At 36.1% G+C, this 11,516-nt stretch overlaps 1 protein-coding gene across 1 annotated transcript; it reads left to right on the plus strand.

Moving 5' to 3' along the window:
• The first annotated feature begins 10,665 nt into the window (after positions 1 to 10,665).
• Positions 10,666 to 11,508, plus strand: LOC120420000 (uncharacterized). The gene is made up of 2 exons (XM_039582892.2): positions 10,666 to 10,768; positions 11,067 to 11,508. The coding sequence occupies exons 1-2, from the start codon at positions 10,705 to 10,707 to the stop codon at positions 11,495 to 11,497; spliced, it is 495 nt and encodes a 164-aa protein (XP_039438826.1). The 5' UTR covers positions 10,666 to 10,704; the 3' UTR covers positions 11,498 to 11,508.
• Positions 11,509 to 11,516: the final 8 nt, after the last annotated feature.

Genomic DNA, 11,516 nt, shown 5'->3' on the forward strand with positions numbered 1-11,516 from the left:
GAATGATCATGATTTTTCACCCATCACTTCAGCCACGTGATTACCATGATCGAGTCACAGTTCATGCTTGAAACCGCGCGCACCCTGTTCGCGGGCGCCAAACAAACTTCGCGTGGCCATAGTAACGACAGCAGGCAAACGACGCCGTCCGCTGGCGAAGGTGAAAATCTTGATCAACCAGTGGTGCTGAAATGGCGGCCGCTGAAAAAATCGATTCAAAATTTTGAACTAACAAATCTCCTAAACGCGAAAGATTTTCTTCAACATGTATGGGCATTTTGGAAACGTAAATTACTCAAAAAGGAATTCTAGCAATAAAAACTAGTATTCCTTCAGCCGTTTCGGAGAAATTGCTTAGCAAAGACAACAATTTCATATTTTTCCATACATTCGCGAATCAATCTAGCAAAATTATAATTTCAAACTTTCAATGTAACAAAAGGGTTCAACAGATAACATTGAAAACTTTCCAGCTTGTTCAAAATATATTACTTTAGGAGTTGGAACAGTTTGAAAGCAATCTATCGAGTTATTCTCATGTTCTGGTGATAGAAATGAAACTTGGGCGGGTGGACGATTTTCCGTCTCCGGTGGTGGCTTAAACTCAAATCTACAGTTGACATTTTCCTCTATTAGTTGCCCGCGAGTCATTTGTTATTTTGTCAGGCATTGACAGATATTACTCGGAATGGCATTAGGTGCGATGTAGTCACCTGGAGAGTTGTGGGCATTCGAATGGAACATACTTAAGGTGAACGATTCAATGGGAACCCCTATTTTGAGCTTATTTTTTCTTAAATTTTATATGTTACACTTCTTCAAAGATTTTTTATTAATTAATTTGTTACAACGAGTATTTGTATGAACTTCACCTTAAATTTAATAAGCAAAAAATAACTAATATTACTGTTTAAGCCACAGATAGGACCACCCACCCCCATATCTGCTAAGCACCTGTGCGACCAAGACGCGGACAACGTATTGGGTCACTCAATCTACTCCCGACGACGACGACGTCGAACGGTTTGGGTAGATATGTCAATTGTAATATTTATCTCCTCTCCTCGGCGCAGATAGGCTAGAGTAGTGGTCGGTCTTGTGGTTGTCGCTCTACCTGTGCGCGCTCGCAGCAGTAGGTACCTACCTTTTTCGAATCCCAATCAGTACTGCTCGATTGTCGCGTAAGGGCATATCGGTGGAAAATAGGTGCGCGAGCGCACACTCGGTCGCGAGTTCGGACTGTTATTGGCTACTTAGAACGCGATTACGGCTGATTGCTGGACTAACGAGTGGGATATTAGAAAGAAAAAAAAGTGCGATTGGTTCTTGAGCGTGGTTAGGACAGCGATTTGTTGGTTAGTCATGAGAAACAATTTAATATTTGCTTGTTGGAAAAGATATTTCTTTATAAAGTATGGAAAATGTCGCTGGAAATTGAATTGAATAGCAATTTAAATCAAGTCAGAATCAATGATTTTTTAATATTTTATTGAGCAATTCCAGCCCAAAACAAGATTTTTTCAGGAACTTTTTAACGCGCTGTCAAAAACAATCTTATGAGAGATTGGACGAGCTTTCTAGAAAAAAAAAATATCTAGGCTGAAAAAAAACAAGTCCCATTTATAGAAATTGCAAAAAATCACACAAAAATGTCCAGAGCCCGTGTTTTTCATCATTTTTTTTTAAAGCCACTGCATCTTCACAAGGATTGGACTTTTGGTAAAATTGTTTGAAGAATCGATCGATCCCGCCATCAGTTTTTGATTTTTTTTTATATTTAGACCACTTTTAAAAAAATAGGTTTATGGTGGGTTTTTTTTCTTCCTATTCCCACTTGTTTCTAATATGTTGGACTGCATTAAACATGTTATGGAATAAATTTTTAAAAGATCAACATTTTAAAAGATCAACATTTTCAAATTACCTGTAATTTTTTTAAATTTAAGCGATTTTGTTACTCTGCCCCTGACTATATTTTTTTCTTTCTCTTGAAAATATTCTTCAGAAAATAAAAACGAAATTAGAAGCATATTCAAAAAAGATAAACTAAAATACTTCAGTAGAACAAGGTCTGTCACATGCCTTGGTTTCAAAATTGTAAATTATACAATACATTGATTCAAAAAAAAAACTACTTTCAAGATTTTTTAAATTTTTGGATTACATTTGTCTTAACTGTAATCATATCTTAAGAATTCTTTTAGCATTTTATACTTTTTGCTTAAAAGTTTTGGAGTTCGAAAATTGATGTATTTTTCCTAAATTTTGTCTTAATTTTATAAAAAAAGTAAATGAGATTTTTTTATAAACACTTACGCGACGTCATTCTGTTACATAAATCACTACAAAAATCGATAAATTTGAGTTCACAAACAGTTACTTTGGGATTTTTCCAGGAGTAATGTTGGTGTGATACATTTAGATTTCAAATTTATTACAAGCATTAAAATTCTTGTTTTTTATTTGCTAAAGAGCCTTTAACTCAGCTGCACCATAACCTATCTTTCCCAAATCTGGATCCTTGGAAATTTTTGAATCAGTAATAAAATCTATGTTTCATTATATTTGTTATGTTTTTAAGCTTAAAATCATTGAATTAGCTTAATAATATCAAATGGTGATAATCCTCACTCAATCTAAACAAAGACGACAGTTATAAAATAGCTTAAAAGAATTTTTTTTTGTCTTTGTGGTGTTTAGGATTTTATATCAACTTTTTAATTACAGTATGATTAATATTTTTTTTATTTGCGAATCAAATTACATAATTCTTGAGTTTTTTTTGAAAAGGTCCAAATAGCTTTTGTCCTTTGGAATTCTTTCATATTTTTTTTTCTTTTATATATATTTTTATATGACATGACTAAAACAGCTTAAAAAAATTATTTTATATGTCTAAAAAACAAAAAACGACAATAAATAAAATGATACCAGTCAATGTAAAATTTTATATAAGTTTTGAATTCATTGTTTTATATAAAACATATTTTACAAATTATCTTCAAGTTACTACCGCCAACCGAGGGAAAATCAGAATTACAGTCTAAATAGGTACAGGAGATTTTAGAGCAATACATTTGGAAGTACAAATTGTTTTGTTCTGTTCCTGTTTTAACCGAAGTCATCCAAAACGTCATGCAATTATTTTTTGCTTTAATAGCTGTATTTATTCGTTACATTTGTACGTATTTGCCCTAGATGCCGGTGTTTGATTATAAATAATTTGATATGAGATTGTACGAAAATACACGTAAATATATCCAGTCTTTAAAAAAACAAAAATAATGGAGAAAAAAAATTTAAGCACTAGGCTAATATTTTTTCCTAAAAAGCCAATTTAATGGTGAGATTTGCTGAATACAATTTGAATTCATTTTATTGTTCTACTATTTTCACAACCAAATCTGAATTTCCAGACCAAAATATGATTTTTTTTTTCAATTTCGGGAATTCCCGGGACAAATTATAGAAAATCCCGGGATTCGGGAATTCCCGGTTTAGGAAAAATCCCGGGATTTTTGTCCCGGGAATTCCCGGAATGGACGCACTAATGTTTACCAAAGACATTCCCAAAGTTAAAAAAAATCAGATTTTTTTTGGAATATCAGATTGCTAGAGAGTCTAATAGAGACCATTGATTTCGTTTTTTTATGTAATTTAGTTTATCATGGCTTTTATTTTTAAGAATCATTTCAAGATTTCCTCTCTCAAAATAACCTATGCCATCATTTCACTCATGAATTCAGTTATTTCAAATCTAAAAAGACCAATCGTCTTGAAATTACTCGAGATGGTTCATTTTTCCATTTTTCAGAACACGAGTTTTTTCGATTGCTTTTAGGTCTGCCTGTGTGGATCAATTGGACCGCGCACTGGACTCACAATCCAGAGGTCGCCGGTTCGAATCCCGAGGCGGACGCAAAAAAATCTATGTGTTAATATAGGTATTCGATGCCCTCTCCCCGTGCCATACCTTCACACTTAGGAGACCCGGGAGGCGGATTCTTGTCGCAAAAAGAACGATACACGCCTGTGGATCCGTTGACGAAACCGCAAGGTTTAAGAGGGCCACATTATAAGGTGTTACGTCGATTCCGTTTTCTTAGGTCCGCGTCCACAATTTGCGCATTGCATTTCAATTTTCGATGGAAAAACTTTCGATTTGTAGTTTATGGATGGCCCCAAACCAGCACAATAACGTTAAAACGGAGAAAATTCTCTAAAACTTTCTCGAAGAAATTATGGTGCTATATTGCTCCTGTCAAAAGATACAGCATACTCAAAACTGGTCTAGAACGTGATTTTCGAGCAAAAGAATTTTCAACTTTCTGTTGTGTCGGTTTGAAAGTTTGATTTCAACTAAAAATTATAAGAACTAGAAACTAAAAAGTATGTTTTCTCATTCAAATTTCCATACAAAATTAAAATGAAATGCACAAAGTGTCAACGCAATCAATCGGTTCCAAATTTTAGAAGGTTGTTTTGAGGCTCAAAAGGCACTTAAACACTTTGTTCGGGTTTGATTTGATCATTTTTGATATTTTCCATATAACGACGAGCCAGTCTAATATACGTCATGATTTTTACAAATTATATTATCAGTCCTCAACTGCAATGTTGAATGATAAGATGATAATTAGAATTTGGTGATGGATATAAATTACATAAGTTTTACCAAAAATGTGCAAAATAAGCATGATATCAAAATGGAGTAAAATGTGGAGAGTATCGAACTCAAATCGATTTACAATCCATTTTTAATTTTTTTTTTAATTTAGACATTCTAAATCCATTAAAAGGCTAAGTGAACAATAATTAAAACCTACACTTCCAATCTTGCGGCAAAGGTAAAACATTGTATGGGGTCTCTCGGCAGCTCTGGTGTTTAGGTGTTTAGTAGAATACTCCTCAATTGTCAATCATTTTTACTGTTTGTACATTAGTCAAATACATTTGGGAGGTGAAAATTCTGGAAGTAACTTTTGCATCAACATGGCTAACGCAACCGTTCTCCGCGTGATCGTTCCCGATCTTGAACCTAACATTTCCTACAACGGAACTTCACTATTCGGACCGTACGGTGTCCTTCTAACTGCGTTTGCTGTTTGGGCAAATTTGACCCTGAAGATTGACTACCAGCAATGCAAAACCAGCTCAACCTATGCAAAATGTCGACTGGTGGGCCCGGATGGGTATCCAACTGTTGGGAAAAACCACGATCTGAACATGTACCCTGCAGCTGTAGGATCGTACAACGAGCATTTGGCGATAACTCCGGCCAGAATTTCCGTCTGCTTGGTTGCTCCACGTGGAAGTTTGGTCAACAAGCAGTTTAGCTATTTTTCTGGCTGTGGAACGGGTATATTGTTGGTTGGATTCTACGTGATTGTCAGTTATCTTATCCCTCGAGAAAGAAGACAACGGTCTTCTTTATTTAGTAGACTAGGCTAAACTGTATCACAAGCTGGTGATTTATCAGATTTGACCAAGCGTGAGAAGTTTGCCCTACTTTTGCTAAGCATTTACTGGTACTACATTTTATCACAAATGCAAAATGCCTTGTGCTCCACAGTATCGCTTGTGCGGTATAACAAGGACTTAAAAACAGTCAAAGAAGTTGAAAATGCAGGACTGATCGTAATGGTTCCAGAATCTTACAAAACTAGCTACTCTCGGCTTTTACAAGCCCATCAGAAACGATTTAGATTTCGCTTCTACAATCGATCCGAGTTTCGGTTTTACAGATCAGACTACGCCCATTTGCTGTCCTGCTACGATGCCCAAAAGAGAGTACAATTGGATGCCAACCTCAACCGCAGGACATTCCGGCGTATCATGGCAATCGTTCCGGAACGATTCCACACGGGTTTCATTGGATTTCGATTCCGGAAGGAATGCTTGTTTAAGAAGCGTTTTGAGCTGTTCTTTCGCCACTTTTTCGAAACTGGACTAACGAGACAGTTGACCGCTCGCAGGGACGTGGACGCCAAGTTTATACCTAGCGATGAATTTGAAATGGTTGCATTTGTTCACGTTATGCCTTTCTTGAAGTTGCTGCTGTATGCATGGATCGTAGCGGTTGTAATTTTATTTGGAGAATTTGTGCTGCAACCGGAAGTCAACGCTGTTCCTGGAAATAACAATTTAGAAATGGCAAGACTTGTGCGTTCAAAATCAGAGCCAGCAGTGTTATGCTATAGAGTTAGTCAGATTGTTGGTAAACCAGTAAACAATGGATACTTTACGGACTAGATGGAAGATTACTTATTCAAATCTGCAAGTGATAAAAATCTTGAACAGCGATCGAATAATCATCATCAAAAGAAAATCTTTGGACGTTCATCCAGAGAAAAATTCCGAAGGGAGCAGGGCTCTTCTCTCTCGCGCACGAAAGATCAGTAAAAGGAATCTAAAAAAATCATCATCTTGATTATTCGGCGGAACATCTTTTTCACTACTACACTTGCAAGTGTAACGTCACACGTCGAAAAATGACCTGTCACATTTTGTAGATGGGCAATGTGTGTAAACAAAGTGAAATAAATGATTTTAAGTGGTGCTGACAAGGAAATTCACAAAAAATCATCAGCAGATTGATTTTATTGGAGAAGTTCGGGAGCGATTTTCTTTTGCGTGATTTGCCTCCTCTCTCTTTCGCGGGTGAAGAAAGTTCGCAAGCAAAATTGATTTTTTCGCGTTTATTCCATCCCTGATCTTGAATGTTTAAATTAAAATAAATTACGAGAAAATTGGTCACTATGCAAGCCTGCATCAAAACTGTAAAAAAAGTCTTCCAGACAAATCATGAGTTCAGCGCAACCGATGAAATAGGACAGCTGATAGCGAGTAATCCGTATCAACGTGTTCCCACACCCACGCGGGGCGCGCGCGCTTCTAAAGCAAGTCGGTGTCCGACAGTGACCAACAATCCCTTAATCCCGCGTAAATTCCCGGATTGGTCCCCCCGAACGTTGGCGCGTTTGCTCGAACTTATCTTTGAAAATTTCGGAAATTGGTTCAAGCCAGCGATAAGTGATTTAATTTACACTTATTTGATATGTAGACCGAGATTGATAACAAAACAAATTTTGGTTAAAGTCTACGAGGAAACCTACCACAGCAAAACTGTTCCCTAATTGGTAGACATTTCAATCTTGCAACTGTTCAATGTCAAACACTTATCGCTCGCGTCGCAAGATAACGATTCAACCGAAGAATCCGATTGACGACTCTTATGATGGACTCGGGGCAATCGTGACGGCGTTAATCGTCACAAGGTACCTATATTCCAGCCTGATGTCATTCAAAACTCCTTAAGTCAACGAGACGAATTAGATACCGGGTCCGAGATTTGGCGGCGCATCAGCTAACGAGTACACGATATTTTTAACGCCAGCAACTATCGAGAATACCCGACGTGCCGCTATTCAACGGGGGTGTGGGGAGGTTCATGCCGCAACTCCCGTACCGCCGGCAAACGTGACATCCAGTACCTGATCGACATGGCACGCAAGTGTTAAATTTCACGAAGAGATCGCATTTTAGGTTTGGTGGTTAACGTGATACACGTGATCGGCTGCGCCGGGGGAAATGACAGCGTCATTCAAGAATCAAATTGATAGGCAAAAATAGGTCTCCAAATAGAAAGCAATTATTGAATTAAAAAGGTACAGGTGGTTATGATACACATAACCAACATGACAAAAAACATTGAAAAAATCTTAAAATAATTTTTTTATCTTTTGTGTAAGTACATGTTTGGCACAGACATTATCGGGATATGGTTGGATTTAGTTAAAACTCTTCATAAAAATTTAAAAGCTCTATCCAAATAGTTTTAATGATAAAAATATACTATAAATAAATATACAACAAATTTCCCGGGAAATCCCGGGAATTGATATTTTTCGAAAATTGATCCGATCCTGGTTCTGATTATTATTTTGCAATCAAATTGTATAGAATAGCAATAGCAATGGTTGAAATAAGTGTGAGGATCAGTTGATGTCATGACTGCTTGTAAAAAAAACATACAACGTTAAGAAAATATATAAACTTTCTAAATTTCGTACAAAATATCAAAAATTTATGTAAATATTTATTTCTTAAGGAATATGTATTATTTTTTAATCACAGTCTTTGTACGTGAGTAAAGTGCATCCATCGTCAAAAAAAATCTTAATTTGTCTCTTTGACCAGTTTTAGCGGTTATAATAAAGAATAATATTGATAATTAAATTAAAATGAAAAAAAAAATAATGCAGAAAATATGTTTTTCATGAGAAATATTTTTTCCAGAACATATCATACTAGTTTGAGCTCATGAATAAATAGATACGCATTGAATTTTTCTTTAAAATCATCTTTTTTCTTGAAATACCATTTTTATGCATTCACAACACAACGTTTTTGAAATATGTTTGCATTTTTTGGGCAACTTTTATATAATCCCAAGTAGTTTTTCAATGATTTTTTAATGATTCAGCCTAATAAATGAATGTAGTTTTGTAGTTTCTTATTAAACCTTTTAAGCCAGAGCACTAGTGCTCGGTAAAATTTTTCAACTTGAGACTGTAATTTCTTGAACATTTCTAAACAAATTAACATAATTCTTATAGCACAACCCTCTCTGAGACATTTTATGATACCAATTCAATTTTCATCCAATTTGGTCATGGTGAACAAAAACGCAGAAGAAACTAAATTTTGATCTTGGCGGGGTATTTTACTTTCAAACGGTATAACAACGATTTTCGTTTAAGAAACTTATCATAATTATAATAGTTTATTTTTCATAATATCGTATATTTTGCTGCCCAAAAAATAAACAAGATCTATTTTCAGTTGTGAATGCTAAGTTCAATTAGAACAGTAAATTGTTTAGTTCAATTCGCTATTTTTATCGAACTTATCGGTGATCACTTTTTTGATTTTCAAGCAAAAACATTTATCTAAAATTCGACATTTTGCGATGAATTAACTAAAGTCCCCTTGGAACGAGGTGTATTGAGCTAGATATTTCTGTCAACAATTTTTTTTTATCCGAACATAAAAAAAATAAAATGAATTTTAACTTTTTTTATGTACAAAGTGTTATATTGCTGTGTTAAAAATACTTTCGAGCTATGACAAGCGTTAAACATATTTCGCTGTGTCGCCATTTTTTAAAGATCAGAAAATTTCATATTTCATCCGCTGTATCTCAGTAACCAGAGGTCCAATAATCAATGTTACTTAGACGAAATTTCAGGAAATTTTTTGAAGTATTTAAAAAAAATATATATATTTACGCACTATTTAAAAAAAATCTTAAAACTTAAAATTATTAGTTAAATCAAACATTAAGTGTCCATATCATGAAAACTGTTTATCAACATTTCTGTAAAGTACTTTTTGTTTGTAAAATCTATTTTACATTAGGCTGATGCAAATATTTTGCCCTTTTTTCATTGAAATGTTGAAATTCTGGCTTATAATTTCAATATTCAGCAATTCGCCACGTAAACACCATGATTCGAAATCCTTTTTGTGATAGGCCGTTAGGGTGACCTACGCCGTGTTAGGGTGGTCCAAAAATACAATTTACGTCGATTTTCGCAAAAATCACATTGTCCAAAAAAACGTAACTCAGCGCCATTTCAACCGATTTTAGCTTTTAAGGACGCATATGAATGGTGATTAAATAGGATTTTAAGGAAAAATTGTTTAAAGTTTAAAAAATCTATCCAGACATTTGAAAAGATCGCATGAAAATTTTAAATACTGTTTTGAAGGTCTTGGGATCAAAGAGCCTATGTCTGGAAAAACGGGTCTAATTAGCTTTAGTTAAGTTAAGAGACAAAAAGAAAAATATTTGCATCGGCCTTAAAAACTGTGGTAAAATGTTGTTCGTACTTCTATGGCTCAAAAGTTGCAGGTTTTGCACCCTTAAAAAAAATCGCCAAAAATCCTTGTACCTACTACATCACCTACAACTTTGCCGAAGACACCAAATCGATCAGTTTTTTTAATATTGGACAGCTGCCAAATTGTAAAGTGACTTGTATGGGTGAATCAATAACACAAAATGGCATCTTTGGTCATATGGGTGAACCACTAAAAATTTCAGCAAAATGTTCTGAAGAATTTAATTTGGTTTAAAACTGTTTTTTTTTGCGAAATTTCTAGATGAGAGGTTATATTCCAAATAAGAGCGTGATAGAACACAACAGTGGCTAGCACAAGCTCTAAAATTTTTAAATATAATTTGACCCGCAAAAAATGTTTTTAGCAAATTTCAGTTTTTGAGCAGATTTGCCATTATTGCACACTTGTTTTTACCAAATTCGGTTGTTGAAAAATCGTTAAAGTTTAGACCGGTAAACCATCTGTCAGAATGAACAAAAATCTAGCGAATTACAGTAAGTTTTTGCCGAATTCGGTAATTTTCAGTTTACCAAACTGTTCAGCAGTTGAAAATTCGGTAAACTTTACCGAATACGATAAGACAAATCTAAGTGGGTGTGATCAGAGTTTGATTCAGAGCCTATATCTTTATAATTGACCTCCTTTTGAAAACCTTTCACTATTCATCACGCTGAAAGTTTTAAACCGCACTAACAAGCAGGTACTCATAAAATGCACCTTACGTCTATTTATACTTTTTGAAACTGTAGTCGGCTTAACTATTTAAGTATTCGGAGCGCACATACCGCGCAACTCCTTATGTGGGGGACGTCGCGTTCGCCCCACGTGTGTCCTCGCGTTGTCTCCCTTACTGCCAAGCCAGGTAGTGTCATCAATAGGGTAATACCTACTTCGCATAGATTTACGCTCTGCGAGCTTCATAAGCAACTCTCGATTAGAGGATGACACCAATATATGGGTTGATTTATCTAAATATTGTTTTTATCTAAAATTAGCAAGGTTTATTTGTGGAACATCGACACTATTGATTTCAACGATAATTTGCAGCGCAAACGGCTCAAGTCACTACTGGCCGAGTTGTTTATTTGTTTGCCAACGAATTAACCCCTTCCGTTTAAGTAATCTGTTTTCTGTTTTGTATTCCACTGATATTGCATTAGGTACTACCTCACCTCACCACTCCACCACACCCATGAGCAATCACCACCAGGCTTATCAACGGACGCCTCGTGGCAGCCGAAGTGGGCGATCATCGATTCGCCATGAGGACGAGGCACCGGGGGAGAGCCTGCTGATCGGAGGGGACAAGATCCCCTTTGTTGATTCAGCGGACGAGGAGGAGGGCTCCTTTGGTGGATCTGCCGCTGGTGGCAGTCGCGGAACGATCGGCAACGGTGACAGTAGTGGCAATTCCTCGGACACCGAAGACGGCGACAGCGACGACGTGATGACCGAGAGCCAGGAGAACCTAGCGCTGGCATACGTCAATCGGTACAGGATGCCGTCGCTGGCGGAACGTCGCAACCAGGACAAGCTGACCGTTACGATCGAGCACGAGCGGAAACCGACCGCGGATGCACGAAAGAAGTAGGTCCCACCTAAATCTACAG

Source organism: Culex pipiens, chromosome 3 (assembly GCF_016801865.2).
Source record: "Culex pipiens pallens isolate TS chromosome 3, TS_CPP_V2, whole genome shotgun sequence".
NCBI classification, from domain to species: Eukaryota; Metazoa; Arthropoda; class Insecta; order Diptera; family Culicidae; genus Culex; species Culex pipiens.

Excerpts from the sequence above, each read along its gene's own strand:
- LOC120420000 (XM_039582892.2), top strand. The coding sequence starts at position 10,705 with ATGTGGGGGACGTCGCGTTCGCCCCACGTGTGTCCTCGCGTTGTCTCC. Across the intron at positions 10,769-11,066 it reads CTCCCTTACTGCCAAGCCAG|GTACTACCTCACCTCACCAC; the intron begins GTAGTGTCATCA and ends ATATTGCATTAG.